Source organism: Ruditapes philippinarum, unplaced genomic scaffold (assembly GCF_026571515.1).
Source record: "Ruditapes philippinarum isolate M1 unplaced genomic scaffold, ASM2657151v2 ctg11601_1_1_1_1, whole genome shotgun sequence".
Taxonomy (NCBI): domain Eukaryota; kingdom Metazoa; phylum Mollusca; class Bivalvia; order Venerida; family Veneridae; genus Ruditapes; species Ruditapes philippinarum.
In genome coordinates, this window is record NW_026854279.1 from 30,169 (window position 1) to 48,664 (window position 18,496).

Here is an 18,496-nt window from a genome sequence, read left to right on the forward strand (position 1 = left end):
GTATAACATGTAGACTTGCTCAATTGTTCGTGATTACCTGAATTTTATATCTTAAATATTTTAAAATAATTGATATTTTTTCAGTACTTTTTACTTGTTAAAGCCTTTATAAAAATAAACATACTTAATGGGTTATAAAAACAGTACATGGCTCCCTGAAACACTTCAGAAACGTCGTCAAAATGAGTGCAATTTGAATCTGGATCCTGTAAAAATCAAAGTGATATTTTGCCCATCGACATGTCAGTGCACAGGTAAAATAAAAAAACTACATTTAGCCATAATTGTGTTCAATTTGATATTTCACTATCATTCATGCAAAGATCAATCAAAATCCGATAACACAAGGACAGTTGTATAAATATCGTTTATGGCCAGCAAGCGGTCCAATAAAACGAGGTTCTAGAATTTGCGAAGCTTGTTAAACATAATAAATAAAGACAAACAAATGAGTAAGTTGTAATTGGGCTTTTATTAAAGCCGGTATATAAATTATACAGTGCACCTTTAGATTTTGTTATGACTAGAAATAGTACACAATCAAATGTTATTATGTTTTATCTGGGCATAAAAATACGCCTTGCATTAGACTAGAATCATAAAACATAAAGTAACAATAAATATTTGATTATGCCAAAATTAACATGAAGAATAAAAGTTAGACATTGAACATAATCTACACTAATTATTGGGTGGAGGAAATAAGAGGTGGAGATAAAACTAATGCTACGATGAAAATGGTGAATTTTAAGCTGACCACAAAGTATAATGAATTCCTTTTTTTACAACATTTTGACGCTAAAAAAAGAGGGGTTTTGGGGCCGGGGAAACACGCCACAGGAAATAAAACGCTCGCAATTTGATACAGATAAATTTAAGGGCCAAACGGCCTGTTGTAAAATCAATTCTTTAAAAGGGGAAAACCATTTCGTCCATTAAAAAATTATTTTTTACTGCTAAAATTTCATTTCAAAAGTACCCAAATAAACTTCAAATTTTTTTAAAAAAAGGGGAAAAAGCCTTTTTTATTTTTTTAAGATTGTTTTTACTTTTAAATCTTAAAACATTTGAAAAATAAATTTATTGGGTCAATCCCCAATATTTTATTTAAATTCATGAAAATATATTACAATTCAACAAAACTTTGAGAAAAAAATGGGGTTTGTTCTTTAAAGGACATAATGTATTAATGTATCCCCTGTCGCTGTCCCCTGCCTCACCCTCCCTCCAAGAAGAAAGTATGATTCAGACTGTGAACAAAGAAAACACATGTATGTATTCCGATAGCTGTTGATATCCTTGAGTGATATCAAATTCCTAAATCTATATCTTTAAGTTTGCCGACAATTGTAAATATTGCACTTTGCATTAAAGTGATAGAAAAAAGAAAATAATTTAACATTGCCTTTTCAAGAATAAAATCGGTTTCCAACATTTTGAATGTTACAATTGTGTTGTTGTCTCTCGTGTCAGTAAATTGTTTTCTTTTACACATGGAAATGTTGATAAACTCTTCCGATGAACCTTTAATAGAATAAAATAATGTGTTTCTTTGGCATATATTTATAACAATAGTGTACATAGTAAACAAAACCATTAACAAAACTTACAGAAATAATATAATCAGTCTGATGTATAAGAGATCAGTAATAAAAATGCAACGCAGCCTACGTTAAAAGGGCTCAACAGATTTTATTTTTGACAACAGGCCTATAACTGGAAATAATTTCCCGAGAAAAATGTTCCATTTTATGTAGTTTTAGACCAATAACCTGTGTGCAAAATTAAATTTAAGATAACTGGCTTACCCCACTGTTTCAGAAAATATAATTATAATCATTCTAATTGTAAAATTTGACCAAAATTGAGAATCTTAACACCACTTTTCACTGCAACATATATTAGAATAGCACACAAATTCGATTTTCAATTCATTTCTGAGCACATTTCTTAATGATTTCTTGCAAATCTTTCTCTTTTAAATGCCCAAGTTGATCAATGTAAGATTTATTTTAATGTTTTCAGATTTCGACCTCACTGCAGTTGCTTAAAGGGACAAGGCGTTTTATCATTTAGATGTCAAATGGAAGAATATCATGTAGCACGAAATGATACAAACAGTTTAAATGCTTATTTTTCTCTTTGAAAACTCGCCCTTTTAGCAAACTTTCTATAACTGTTATTTGTTCGACACAGCAGAAAAGATCACGAAACAAATATTAAGTAATGTGATTAGCACACAAACCTTTCGGTACTGTAATATTAGGAACGAGTCCATACGACACATGGCTAGGTACAGGAAGTGTTTTGCTTGATTCTTCGAAATCTAGAAAAATAATGATAGAGGGATTAAAATGGTCATTCACTGCTCGTTTGACATTCTAGCAGATATACCTGAGCAAAGAGCAACTGAATAAGGAAAAGAAACTGACAGACACGTTTCATTGAGTCTAACCGAACGTGCAATCTCAGACATACCGGCAATAACCGGCTTAATTAAATTTCGTTATTCAAGTAGGAAAAAGATTTTAATGTATACTAACCTGTAGGACACGATGACCCAATCTTAAAAATACTGTAGTTTCCTGGAATCCATTGTTCTTGATCAAGTGTGACTTCATTCCGGAATTTCACGCAAAAATAAATCTTCACATCTTCAGATCGAAATGGTGAATTGAAAAAGTCATGGTTTTCATACATGTTCACGGAATTATACTCCGAAACAGAGGAATTACTTTCAAGACTATTATCTAAAACGGTCATGTTGATCTTCAAAAAGCCTTTTGACCATCCACGAGACCATGATTCCGGACAACCATACCTCGACATTGGTATGGCGTATGGACCTGGTGGCCACTTGCTCTGTTTTTCTTGTCTCTCTGTGACCAAAAATGCATTGTACACATAAGTTTATATAAACATAACTGACATTTGAAATAAATAAAAAAAAGATTATCTATTGCAGTTCTCCCCGCTAGTCTCCTGAATACATATATCTATAACAATACAAATAAATAATCTGAATTCTGAATTGGCTTAAACACTTTCTTTACGATGCTAAATATACCTGCGCACAAATAACAAAGTACTTCTTCATCGTAGACGGTGCATAAAATTTAGAATTTCTTTTTGTTCTTAATGGCATATTTCTCGATTCGAAAGACATTATTTCAAATAAATTGTTAAAAGTTACACCGCTATGATGACTGTGGTGATCATTGTCCTAACCGAAATTTAGTGGTGTTTGACCTGGTGAGATGGGACGTCCCAGTTTTCCCTGTCAGTTAACATCCTGGTTTCCTTTTGAGTGGACAAACATAAAACTGCTCAGATTAATCTATCTAATTTCATCCGTGTGTCAAAGTATCCAAAGAACTTGAAAATCTATGTAAGTTTTTTTATACCATTATAGATTGACTATAATGGTGGCAGGGGTGATTCGATTCTAGCTGGGGTCTGTGTTTAATTTTTAAGACACTACCAGTCGCTGTTCCAACTTAAGGTAATCGTACCATTGTGGTTTCTTTTAAGGATATTTGATAACGTTATCATTTTTTTCTATTATTATCCCCAAAACCTAACAATTTTTGAAAGGAAATTGCAGAGGATTTTTGAAGTGTGATATTAACAAAATATTGCTCATTTAGGTGCGGTATTTTTTTTGAATTGCATAATTCAAAGCGCAATATTCTTTTAATATTGCCTATTGAAGTTACTGTTAGGCACAATATTATAGAATTGTGTAGGTGAGTGGAATAAAAAAATTTTATATTCGTAAAAATTTGGGTTTGTCCCAAAGCTTGGGTCCAAAAAACCCGGTGGAATCTCTTTGATGATTTTATACATAAGTTTTGCTGCCTTAGCCGATAAAAGCCATTTATAACAGTCAGGTTAATGTAGGGTTTTTGCCATTTGCGTTTATTGGGACCAACTTGTGGGTTTTTGTGTTTACATACATGATCCATCCACGGCTTCGAACAAGCCCCAAAATTAGTGCGTCCGTGAAGTACCAACAGATCCATGAGGGCCCCATATTTTGGACGGAAGCAAACGTTATGAAAAGGTGTGGAAGGTGAAGGTTTTCCCTCAATCAGTACTGATGTTACGTTATTCAGTCTTCCTGAAAAGATTAAAATTTTCCTGTGACTTTGGGGGAAACTTGGGATGCTGTTGTGGAACTTGAAAATAAGTTTGAACTAGAAATGTGTCCATAGGACACGGGTGCCCCAATCGCACCACTGTTCTGTCAATCTTTTTACTAAGTCAAGGGAAATAACTCTACAAATACTGGATAAATCCACAAGTGAAACCCCAGACGCAACTCTAAATATGCTGAGCAACCTGCCCATAAGGTTTAATGACTCTATGTCAAATCCTTTTTGAGTAACTTGTGACACAAGTTGAAAATTTTCTAAGTTAAGAGCAATAACTCTAAAAATACTTAATAAATCCAGACGAAAATACCTGGTGCACAATTGCACATGCTGATCAATATTCCTGTGAAGTTTCATGACTCTAGGTCAAATACTTTTTGAGTTACATGCGATACGAGTTAAAAATTGCAAAATTTTACTAAGTCAAGGGAAATAACTCTGAAAATACTAAAAATATCCAGATGAAAATACCAAGGTGCACAACTACACATGCTGATCAATATTCCTGTAAAGTTTCATGACTCTAGGTCAAATACTTTTTGAGTTACATGCGACACAAGTTGAAAAATTGAAAAAATTTACTAAGTCAAGGGCAATATCTCTGAAAATACTAAAAATATCCAGACAAAAATACCCAGGTGCACAACTACACATGCTGATCAACATTTGTGTAAAGTTTCATGACTCTAGGTCAAATACTTTTTGAGTTACATGCGACACAAGTTGAAAATTGCAAAATTTTGCTAAGTCAAGGGCAATATCTCTGAAAATACTAAAAATATCGAGACAAAAATACCCAGGTGCACAACTACACATGCTGATCAACATTCCTGTAAAGTTTAATGACTCTAAGTCAAATACTTTTTGAGTTACGTGCGACACAAAAGTGAACGGACGGACGGACGGACAAGGGTAAATCTAAATGCCCGCCAATAAAGTGGGGGGCACAAAAAAGCTTTCAAGGTTGACCAAGCTAAGGTCAAAGGGTAGTCCTTAAAGTTTTAATTAAGACTACAATGTTGGCTCAAAATCATGTTTATTCTAATGTGTTGTTCTTTTAATACCTAAGTGAGAGAAGAGAATTTGATGAATATAAGGTAGGATATTGATCCGGGAAGTCAGGTTGTAATCAGGGTGATTGGACCCAGAGCGCCATGTAAGAAATCAACTTTAGGGAAATGCCTTGTAGTGAGAATAAGACTTAGGGACTTAAATCCTGCCTCTTGCCAGTTAGAAACAGTTGGGTATAGGTAGCAGCAGAAAAGGCTCAGCTTCTTGCTGGTCAGTAAAGATCACTGCCGTGAATGAGGTCAGCAAGTACTGGAGGACCTTTTATGTCATTTAGTACGTTGCTTGTTAGGCCGACAAGCAATTACTTTGACAGTTTGCATGAACACCTATTTGGATGCAGGCTCTAATAATAGTGATCATTATAAATGTCAGTACAATATGGGATTGCGTTGTTAGTTGTTTCTTATGGCAGAAATAGAATTAGCATCTTGTATAACAGAAGTAGTAATTGTCATGGTGTAGTATGTTAGTTTACGTTCTTGAAACAAAGTCAGAGTTTTAACAGTTATCAAAGGAAATGTGTTGTTTTTTTGGGGAGGTAAGAAAATAAAACTGGAGGTTTATGATTCAGTGTTGACATTTTAATGTTGTTTCACAGCTTGTGTGTGGAGGTTGCTACTTGTTGGACATTTAATATAAATCTGAGTCAGGAGTCTTTGTTCTTTTAATTACGCTTGGGGTTTAATTCTCAGGATGCTCATGCTATTAAGCTGGTAGATGTGAAAGATATTGCAGTAGTAACTAGACATAGGCTGCATATCCTTGCATTTGAATTTGAACCAGTGCATGAGTGTGTTAGAGTGTTTTGACAGTAGTAAGAGATAAGTCTTCAGTGAATCAATTAGACCTAAAGGAGGTTTCTGAGTTTGTTGGTGACTGTTAGATATTAGTTTTGGTTAATTCTTTTCTGGGTACTACTGGTAACAATTCATTCTGATACATTCTACATAGTGTACACCTCAGGTGATTCAGTGAGTCGAAGAATTCTACACTGTTGGCTGCTCAGGTGATTAAGTCGTAGTTGTGCAGCTCAGGTGATTGTTTTATGATAATTACCTAATTATTTAGTACATGTACAGTACCAGTACTGGTAAGAATTCAGGTAGTCATTCAATAGGCTCATATTGAGTGCTCAATTAGATACAAGAAAGGTCTGATCTTACAGCACGCCTATCCAGATAGGACGGGGAGGAGTGTGGTGGTCATTGCCCTAAACGAAAAAAAGTGGTGTTTAACTTGGTGAAATGGGACGTCCCAGTATTCCCTGTCAGTTAAGATCCTGATTTCCTGTGGAATGGACAAGCATAAAACTGATCAAGTTGATCTATCTGATTGCATCCACGTGTAAAGTATCCCAAGAACTTGAACATCAAAATGTGTATGTAAGTTTGTTAAACGATTATAGATTTACTATATGACTTTATACTTGAATTTCTTTCTTTTGCGCAATGTTTGCGTAGCCGGCGAACGTCTAACGTTATCTTATTCCCGCGCGTCTTTGACAGGAAGTCTAAAAGTGCTTGATTTGCTTATCATCTTGTTGTCAATAGCAATCTGCAATATTATGCATTCGTTATACAAGTTGCTGGCGGGATATACGTCAATTTAGGCCTCAAAGCTACCAGGCATCTTTAATTTGTGAAATTGTATTAGGTTTTTTTATAATTTCATACTTTTTACTTTAACTTACTCGGAAATGCTTATGAACTTTCTATTACATTTCTATGTAGTGCAACGCTTTTTTGTCCCACGCAGATTGCGCATAGGCGAGAAAATACTTTCATTTTTCAAAGCAACAATGTCTATAGTTCCTTAAATGATTCAGGAGTCGATGACAAAGAATGAGTTTAGTTTATAAATATCATTTGTGTGACATTGAAGCCTGCAGATATTGTTGTTGGCAAATATCAGAGTAAAAAGTATTTCCTACCAACATGACCATTTACTTGCTGGAAAATGTCAATGAAAAAATCGAATATCAGAATGTAATTTTAGACGTTTTTGTATTTGATTGCCGTAAATTGCTCTCCGACACACTAATTAAGCAACTGTATAAATTATTAAATTAATAGAAATTAAGCAATCACGGAAAATATATTCCGTGTGCGTGATAAAACTATAAGTTAAAATTTCTTATACTTAAAACTATTGTACAACCCAATAGCGAGTAACGAATCTTCAAACAATTTGTTAAAATATGCCGATACTATAAAACAAAAACTATTTTTCTGCTTATTAAATTTAATTATAATTAAAAAAAGATTCATAATCCAACAAATTTAAACAATTCATGATTGGCTTTATTTGAGAAATGACACGTTGTAGACCTTTGAGCAACAAGTATATATTCATGCTATTCCGAATAGAGTTATAATTAAATTATATGAACAGAAATTTTATGCATTAAAATATTTTGTATTAAAGCCAATGTTAACACAATTTTTTATCATATCTCGGCAGTAAGTCGATCTAACTAACTAATTTCTCTGCAAGTGGCCGACTATTTACCGAACAATATCTCTGAATCAGTGATTTTTACGGGGAAATTTTATATCCCGGCAACCCCATGTTAACAAGTCGTAGAATTCTACACTGTTGGTTGCTTTGGTGATTAAGTCGTAGTTGTGCAGCTCAGGTGATTGTTTTATGATAATTACCTAATTATTTAGTACATGTACAGTACCAGTACTGGTAAGAATTCAGGTAGTCATTCAATAGGCTCATATTGAGTGCTCAATTAGATACAAGAAAGGTCTGATCTTACAGCACGCCTATCCAGATAGGACGGGGAGGAGTGTGGTGGTCATTGCCCTAAACGAAAAAAAGTGGTGTTTAACCTGGTGAAATGGGACGTCCCAGTATTCCCTGTCAGTTAAGATCCTGATTTCCTGTGGAATGGACAAGCATAAAACTGATCAAGTTGATCTATCTGATTGCATTTACGTGTAAAGTATCCTAAGAACTTGAACATCAAAATGTGTATGTAAGTTTGTTAAACGATTATAGATTTACTATATGACTTTATACTTGAATTTCTTTCTTTTGCGCAACGTTCGCGTAGCCGGCGAACGTCTAACGTTATCTTATTTCCGCGCTTCTTTGACAGAAAGTCTAAAAGTGCTTGATTTGCTTATCATCTTGTTGTCAATAGCAATCTGCAATATTATGAATTCGTTATACAAGTTGCTGGCGGGATATACGTCAATCTTGGCCTCAAAGCTACCATGCATCTTTAATTTGTGAAATTGTATTAGGTTTTTTTATAATTTCATACTTTTTACTTTAACTTACTCGGAAATGCTTATGAACTTTATATTACATTTCTATGTAGTGCAACGCTTTTTTGATTATCAAAATGTGATGTAAGTTTGTTACACCATTATAGATTTACTATATGCCTTTATACTTGAATTTCTTTCTTTTGCGCAACGTTCGCGTAGCCGGTGAACGTACTCTAATGTTATCTTATTCCCGCGCTTCTTTGACAGAAAGTCTAAAAGTGCTTGATTTGCTTATCATCTTGTTGTCAATAGCAATCTGCAATATTATGAATTCGTTATACAAGTTGCTGACGAGATATACGTCAATCTTGGCCTCAAAGCTACCATGCAGGCATCTTTTGTGAAATTGTATTAGGCATTTTTATAATTTCATACTTTTTACTTTAACTTACTCGGAAATGCTTATGAACTGTCTTTTACATTTCTATGTAGTGCAACGCTTTTTTGTCCCATATTTTTTTGTTATATTCGTGAAGTGACAAATTGTATTGAATGCATTTACCTCGATTTTTAAAATGTGTGACGATAAACTGGATAAAATGTGATATTGTGCCACCTATCTGGTAAATTGTCTTTAGTTATCAATATTTTGTAAAATATCTTAAACGTAATATACTGTTGGCCATCACTGCCAATTGCATGAAAAATAAGATAAGGTAAACTGAATACTAGAAACATATTCATAAACATGCATTATCACTTGTTCTCTTTTTATCAGAATGATAATTAACTTCAAATTAACTTCGTATGGTAAATAAATCAAAATAGTATTTTCACATGAACCATTTCCAGAAGAATAAAATTGATCTTTTTTCTTGATTAAAATAACATATTTCCACATTTTTATAACAATTACCTAAATGATTTGCAAGTCAGACATGTTCAGACTGGGTAAAAATCATCTTTTACATATCCTTTTATATAAATTTTTCCACAAAGCTATAAAGGCATCTTTTGCTTTTTTGTAAAAAGCTATTTATTTATATGTTTCACTTTTAACCGATATCTGATTCAGATATGTCTATGAACTTTACTGCATTTCTAAGTAGGGCGATGAGCTTTGCCCTACACAGGTTGCGCATGCGCGAAAAATACTAGATCCGGTCGATTTTTGTGCACCCTCACTATAGGGGAGGGGGGCATTAAGATTAACCCTTGTCCGTCCGTCCGGGCGAACATCCAATGATCTATGAGCTGCATTCCGTTCACAATGTTAGTTTAACAAGGGCTGTCGGTAGGACAGCAACGCTCGACTATTCTTAGTGGTTGATAGTAAAAGAGCCTTGATAATGTAAAATTTTCAAAGTTAACAAAATGGCAAAAAAATTCTTTAAATCCATGTTACAGTTATAGGCCACGGCAAGAGTCCTATAGTGCTCTCAAAGAAAAGTATAAAATTTCAATTTGTATCAATGCCAGATATCAATATAATATGAAAATAAGTCAATAGAATATGTATATAAAAGTTAATTCTAAGCTGAAAAAGGGCCATTATTTTGTCAAAATGCATCATAGAGCTACTAGTGTCTACATGTTGGGGTCATGATGGTGAACAAGTGTGCAAAGTTTCAAAGCCATATGTCAATGGGCTTTGAAAATATTTGAACTATTACAAAACGTAAATTCTAAGTCGAAAACAGGGGCACAATTCTGTCAAAATGCTTGATACAGTTACCTCCTCCTGTCTTCATGGTGGGGCCATGCTGGTTAACAAGTGTGCAAAGTTTCAAAGCCATATGTCCATGGACTTTGAAAATGTTTGAACTATTACAAAATGTTTACGTAAATTCTAAATCGAAAAAAAGGGCATAATTCTTGATTCAAAATGCTTGATTCAGTAACCTCCACCTGTCTACAGGTTGAGGTCATGATGGTGAACAAGTGTGCAAAGTTTCAAAGCCATATGTCAATGGATATTTGAACTATTACAAAAACTTTAACATAAGTGGTTACGCCGATGCTCGGGTGACTACAATAGCTTTACTTATTCTTATCGAGTAGTCGTGCTAAAAAGGAGGAAATTCCATAAACCGGCTGGTTTATGTGGTAAATTCTACTGGTTTATTGGGAAAAATGCCGCATAAAGATAAAAGAAAAACACATAAACCCCAAATGTTGGCCATGTCCATCGATCCGTCCATTCATCCGTCCGTCCGTTGTCATTTTGTGTCGCACGTAGCTCAAAAAGTATTTGACCTAGTCATAAAAGTTACAGGAATTTGCTCTTGACTTAGTAAACAAGAGCCCGGTTTGAGCCGGATGATGCTCCCCGAATAGGTTTTGGACACAGGAAAGTACACCTCTTGTGGTTTCAGAGTTATGTCCCTGGAAAAAGTTCAAAGTGCAATAATTCCAAAATTAGGCAAGGCAGAGTTACTGTTCTTTGCACTGCACTTCTAATTACTATGATCTATCAACCTACAAAGTTTCTTGTTGATATTGATATAATCTCACTTGTTTACTCAGGTCGTATGTCATTATCGACATTGTTTACATTTAGCATATACAGATAAACGCTTCATTTGTTAATTTGAGTGACTGACAACTATAAATAATGTCAGAATTATAAAGAAAAATGATTTATTTCATGAATTGTTTACATATTTTCGTATAATCAGCGTACATTTAGCTAGAAAGTTGCATTTATTCTAATTTTACTCGATAAACTTTGACAGGTGTTGTTGTTGTTCGCTGATGCATTATGGGTTGTGTGACTTCCGTTGTCAATAGCAATTGCTGTTTAAGCTCAGTAAACAAATTGTTTCAAAGTTATGTTTCATCAAAAGCAACAAACTTATAGTCAATCCATGGTACTAGTCATTTTTATAAATATTATATGTATCAATTTATCGTATTTTTACGTAAACTTTCATAGAACTTTAGCTAAGAATTGTTGATGTTCGGACGTTCGGTTGGTTGACAGCGGCGTTCTATGTGTATGGAATTGATCGTTTCCGAACGTCAAATGTACAGTTTTTGAACGTCGAACATTGTCCACCGACCAAAACGTACAGTTGAACATTTTTCGAACCTTCTTATGTTCGTTTTCTCAGATTTGGTATAAATAGGCCAGAAAACGATCAACTTCAGTCAGTTTTTATTTAACTTTCGGTTAGTCTACATTATTGCTGTGTTCTTCTGAACGGCAAATTTTACTTATTTTTAAGGCAAAATAAAACAGAGTCTTTAGATTATTATTTTACATTTAACTATAAATAATTGATAAGAACTTTATAATTTTTGTTTCACATTAATACGGTCAATGACTCGACCAAACTTTTTATTTACATTGTCATATTTTTGAATAGAAATTAAACGGCAGTCGCAGTAATAATTTATGTGAAGTCTATGTTAGACATAGCTATCGGATATTTAAGACTGAATTATATACATGTGTTGATGTTATTCACAATACTGTTATTTGAATATTTGACAATTGAATTTATTAACAGTTTAACACTAATTAAATTAGTAAACTATGAACATTCTTTCTTCTTTGTAACTCAATTTTAATCTTAAACTGGCGTATCTCCAGAAGTAAGGAAGTGTTATCAAGTACTGTGGAGTACAGTGTCCTAGCCATACAGAGTAGCCCACTATTGATAGATGTCGTAATAGCATATTTCAGCTAAATAGATCTCTATATATAGACTTTGACAGTCGTCCGAAACAAGTATCATTAGTCCCTCTAACCCTAACAATTTCTATTATATATAGAACATCGTTATATTTGCGATCGTTTCATTGTTCGTAAATACAATATCGTTCTCTACAGTCTAGTCCGATTATTGGTCACCAAGTCTTGAGCACGTTACCACACATTTTAAGAAGATTAAAGGGGCCTGGTACCATATAGCTGGACCGTAGCGTAACAATATCTCTTATGGTTTCCGATTTATGTTCCGGACAACTTCAAATCAAGGCAGAGTTATGATTCCTGTGCACTGCACATCTACCAATTGAGATATATCTACCTACAAAGTTTCATGTTGATATCTCTTATAGTTTTACAGCTATGTCCAGTACATGATTTTTCTAAAAGGGATTATTGAAAAATAAGGCTTAACAGAGTTATGGTTCTTTTGCACTGCACTTCTACTCAATGAGATCTATCTACCTACAATGTTTCATCTTGATATCTCTTATAGTTTTAGAGTTATGTTCCGGACAAAGTTCAAAATGTTGAATTTAACAAAGGGCAATAACTCGAAAATTAGGACAAAAAAGTTATTGTTCTTATACACTGCACATCTACCCATTGAGATCTATTCACCTACAAAGTTTCATGTTGATATCTCTTATATTTTTAGAGTTATGCCCCGGACAATATTTTTCTATACGGGGAGATAATTCAAAAACAGGGCAAAATAGAGTTATGGTTCTTTGACACTGCACTCCCCCTCAATGCCCTCTACCACTGTATGAGATTTAAACAAATTATCTCCAAGGGTTTTCAAGTTATGCTCCGGACAAGACAATGGACGGACAGACGGACGGACGGAATACTTGCATGTGCAATGTTATAACATGTATAATATGTGTGTTTCGAAAAGAAAAATCCAGATTCTTCAGTATCATAAAATTATTTCAGAGAAATCTTTACCAACCTTTACTGATATTTAGCTTTTCACACGTCATTCGGTTTGTACTGTGTTCAGTGCATCTCGAGTAGGGAAATTCTGTGGGTTTATAAACAACCCGGGGTCGGAGAGATACTGAAATAGTACAAATGACGAGTATATAATAATAATCTTTGTATTATGCAGATAATTAAGCAACAAAAATATGACTATGATCAATTAATAGTTGTATTCTATATAACCCTGTGTGTTGCGTAAAAAGTAAGGAGTATCATATTTATGAATTCAAAGGGAGATCCCTCAAGCCATGATATCCACCCCAACATAAAAAACGGCAGACTGGGTTTTATTTAATCTGTTCGTGAGACAGTCTAATGCGCCCCCTATCCCCGCACTTGCTTTAGGAGTATTCAATCTGTCCCCATCAGCACCGGTTTTTAGAATATTTTATCTGCCCTGCACCGACTTTAGGAATATTCAAACTTCCCCAAGCACCGGCTTTAGGAGTATTCACTCTGCCCCCTGCACAGGCTTTAGGAATATTCAATCTCCCCCATCAGCACCGGCTTTAAGAGTATATAATTTGCCCAGCACCGTCTTTAGCAATATTCAAACTTCCGCTAGCATCGACTTAACAAGTATTCAAAAAGTCCCTCTTAGCACCGGATTAAGGAGTATTCAAACTGTCCCTACCACCAGATTTAGAAGAATTCTATCTGCCCCTCTAGCACCGGCTTTTGGGGGTATTCAATTCTCAACATTAGAGATTGTAGAATCAATGATCTTGGGGGACAATGAATACGTTCAGCTGTCTGTGACTTGTTATAATGGCTATGTATAGACGGTTGTTTGACTGGATTATACATAACGTATGCATCTAGTAGCAACTGGAATGTTTTTATGAAGATAAAAAAAATCATCAGCAACTTGGTAAGAAAAATAGCGGGAAGCTGTGGGTGCGTTGGTAAATAATCAACCCTTAGGGAGAGAGGAGTTAGGCTGAATTTTAATCAACATTTGCCTTTACTTTCGAGTTATGTCAATTTTTGAAGGATTTTTAATTTACGTATAGACCATACACACATATAAGGCTGTGATCCGTTACCGTTGCGCTTACTCATTGATTGCTAGCTAACTTTTAATTTTACTATACACACAGTTGCAATAACTTGCTTCTATAGAAATATTATCACATTTTACAGACAATTTCACAAACCTTAAAGAGAAAGAATTTGTGATGTTAATAGGATCATCATACCGGATAAATATTATATAATCATAAAATTCTTACAGGCCCCCAAATGTCTCAAAAAGTGGCCATAGGTAGTGATACAAGTTATTTAACGAGCAAAAGTTTTTCATATAAACAAGTTGTAATTTTTTGTTTCACACATTATGAAATGTAACCAATGACTGCACTGTGTGATATTCCAATATCATAAATAATTACTTAATCTATATTCGTTTTCATTCTCTCATCCACTCCTTCCTCATCTCCGCATCAATTTAATATGTAGCCTATTTAGCCTTTATTTTAAAGTTCTGAGACCGGAAATTCCATATCAAATCCATATTGTATTAAATTTAGCCTTGTTAATTTCCTAGTCTAAATTATCCATACCAAATTCATATTGTACCCGAGGTTATTCTACTTTTAGGATAATGATTACAAAAGACCTGCTTATTTAGATTATCTTTCTTAAATTCAATATTACTTCTTACAAATATGTCGTGTAAAATAAAGAGGTCATTTTGCATTGAGAAGAACATAACTTTAAAATTTAAAAATAATTGTATTACATATTTTAGAATGAAATTATATAACAACAAGAATTGTTTTAAGTTCTAAATTTTACTTCTGTTCATAAATGACATGCAATGTCGTGCTATTTCACTTTTGAGTAGGAAAGTAGGAAAAATAGGACGAAACGTTTTGAATTATGTTAAAAGAACTCCACTGAGGTCCAAATGCCTTAAAATATAAATTGCAATTTCTTTCATAAGATCAACGGGGCACTTAAAACAGTAAGATGTGCAAATTATAATAAACTTAAATTGTATTTTGTGTTTTTCTTATTCCAATTTGAGTGAAAGGCGTTGATACGTTTTTCAATTTCGGTCATTTTGAACACTTGGAAAAATCATTTTGGAAAAACGGATGGAGAGATTGATATGAAGTTTTGCACAAAAAGTTACTTTTCTTAAACTTCATCAAATGGAACACTAATCTCGAAAAATGATTTTAGTCCCATCATGTAAAAAAACAACAACAAAAAAAATAAACAAACAAGATGGTCATGATTGTCCTGGGTCGCTCAACAGAAACAACTGTTATTTTTCGAATGAACTTGCCAAAAGGCAAGTCCAGCTCAACTTTAACTTGCCCCTCTAGTTATATTCCTTCATAACACTGATTTTTTTCTTGGTAATAAGCAATAGGGCCAAGATGGCCCTAGATCAAACATCTGACCCATCATTTCATTGTTCGCTATATAAATTGAAATATTTTGTCCTAATATTTTGAAAAGGCTTTGTTAAAAATAGCTATTTTGCAAGCATGGTTCGTTGAGCCTATGTAGAATAAATGACCACTACAGCAGAGTAAATATTGATGGGACAATTCTTTTAATAACTTTTGTGAATGAATACACAAAATGTCACATGCGAAATATGTAAAGTGTAGATGTTTGAAATTTACAGTTGGGACAACAAATTTTTTATATATGCTATAACATAATCTACCTAGAAAAAATGACACTAGGTCGATATAAAAATATCAAAAGAAAGCCAGCTTATATGAAAATTCAGTTCAGCATCAGAACTTACACTCCTAGTCCAAAGTCTGTATGACAATAAACAAGAATGTAGGTCTATTGATATCAAAAATATCATAAGTAGGTCAGCTGCTATCAAAACTCAATTCACCATCAGAAATTACACCTTTGGTCCAAATCTAAAATATGTACGTCACAAAACAAGAAAGTAGGTCACATGGTATCAAAAATATCAGAAGTATGTCAGCTGCTATAAAAATTCAATTCAGCATCAGAAATTACACCCCTGGTCCAAATCTAAAATATGTACGTTACTAAACAAGAAAGTAGGTCACATGGTGTCAATAATATCAAAAGTAGGTAAACAAATATCAAAATCCAATTTAACATCAAACATTACACCATCAATCCAAATTTCAATTTTTTATGTCAAAAAGCAAGAAAGAAGGTTAAATGATATCAAAAATATCAAAAGTAAATAAACTTATATCAAAATTTGATTTGAGATCAGAAATTACACCCTTGGTCCAAATTCTATGTCTGTATATCAAAAATCAAGAAAATAGGTCAAGCAATATCAAAAATATCAAAAGTAGGTCAGTTGTTCCAATTTTAAAGTATGTGTGTCAAAAAAGTAGGTCAAATGGTGTCAATAATATTAGAAGTACATGTAGGTCAGCTGATATCAAAATTGAATTCAACATCAAAAATTACACAAATTATATCCCTGGTCCAAATTTCAAGTCTGTACATAAAAAGTAGGCCAGTTGATATCAAAATTCTTATAAGATAAATACAAGGTAGTATAACTAGACAAAACTTTTTGATGTATTAGGTTAAGACGCGAACATATTAACATTACGCGAGAGGTAGTTGCCTAAGTTATATACTACAGTATAGGATACTGTATGTAAGTTTCGACTATATATTTTTAGGTTTTAAATTTTTGAGTCAGTGCACAGCCATTGTATAAAGTGTACATAACCTATTTTAAGTGTTTATTTTAAAAGTGGCCCTAATAAGTGGCCGTGAAACGGTGCTATTGAGAAGTTTATTTATTTATTTAATTTGTACTTTTATTGCCATGTAATTTTAATTGAATAATTTCTTAAATAGGCAGTGCACTAGACTATTTTTACCATACAGTCTCATGGTTATTTTCAAAATTGGGAGGTGCTGGCTACAGATTACCCATAATGTCAAAAAAGACTCCATATTGTATATATCCCCTTGCCCCCCGCCCCGTGTTATTTATTATCTATCTTTTTTACTCCTGTATATATAAACTAGTATCCTTAATACTAGTAAACGTGAACCCGTGCCCCCATATGGAGCAATACGTTTATCACGGGTTCACTCAAGCATGAGATTTTCTTAAATATGTTACAAAAGACTATCTCATCACATTATGGGTAACCAAGTTATTATTATTAGCCATATTTGGGACTTAGATTTTTTCTTATTCTTCTATGAATTGTTTAAATAGTAGAAGATTAATTATTATGTGTGATATCTAGATGCATAATAATTTATAGACCATGAGACAGTGATAAATAGATAAGGCCGTTACCACCACATTTTAATTATTATATTTGTTTTAATTTAGAAATAAAGTTGGTAAAAACTCGTATACATTGGAATGCAACGGGCACCCGCAAAATTTCTATCCAGTCCGCGCGACAAACTTGTCGAAATAGGTCAACAGAAAAACTTGCAGAACTTTCAAGAAAATCGGATTGACCTCCTTATTTAGAAAGAAGAAATTTTAGACCAATGAGAACAAAGGAGGCAATCCTCTCTAAACCAATCAAAATTAACTTTATAAAGCGGGTGTTCGGTAGAACTTACAAAATTTACAAAATTTAAAACAAACTCTGCTAATTACAAACATGTAATTAATTATATGCATCCCAATGTATACGGTTTATAACATTGAAATAGAAACCAACAGAAATAACAGTCAGCCCACAATGAAATGGTCAGAAAACGTTCTTGACATGACTTCTCGCACATAAGTATGCGAACTCTACAATTATAGGTAAATTTCTAAAAAATTTTAGTTATATTAAATAAATATTAGTCCTGCTATAAAAGACGGTAATCTATATAAACGTCTTGGCCGATTTTAAATTAAGTGCTTTTAATTATTAAATTTTAGATTTCTCAAACTTAGTATGGGATTGCCCCATCTTCCTCCCATGGCAGAGGTTGTACGTAGAGACTACCCTGTCATGGGGGATATGGTATGCACATAAACACATGTACAGATATAACAATTAGTAATTAAACATCAGCTCCCCCTTTTTTTTATAAAGGTTATAAATGAAGTATATGCTCGCCCATATGGTCTCTTTCCGGTGGCGAGGGTAAACAAACACAAACACACACGCACATCAAAATTCAATTACAGCTGACAGAACTGATACTGAAATTCAATTTTGCATATGAAACATCAGGTTCAACAGTATGTCCGAAAATGTGCTTTGTCCAAGTTTGAACTCAATTCAACAAAGATTGAAAAAATAACAACAATTCAATAAAAAAAATGAGTACATAAACTCATCTTTGTTAGTAAGGTACAGGAAACAAATGTAATGTTTTTTTTTGGCCTTATTTTATTTTTCTGGGGAAAATTC

The 18,496-nt window shown here is 33.5% G+C and overlaps 1 protein-coding gene across 1 annotated transcript in view; it reads right to left on the reverse strand.

Moving 5' to 3' along the window:
- Window positions 1-1,238: 1,238 nt before the first annotated feature.
- Window positions 1,239-18,496, reverse strand: part of LOC132739638 (adhesion G protein-coupled receptor L1-like) — a 42,551-nt gene continuing 25,293 nt past the window's right edge. The window contains exons 10-13 of the mRNA XM_060727389.1: window positions 13,889-13,973; window positions 2,544-2,879; window positions 2,246-2,326; window positions 1,239-1,524 (exon numbers count right to left, since the gene is read on the reverse strand). Coding sequence (XP_060583372.1) covers window positions 1,310-1,524; window positions 2,246-2,326; window positions 2,544-2,879; window positions 13,889-13,973 — 717 coding nt within the window. The 3' untranslated portion in view covers window positions 1,239-1,309. The remainder of the gene's footprint in view (window positions 1,525-2,245; window positions 2,327-2,543; window positions 2,880-13,888; window positions 13,974-18,496) is intronic.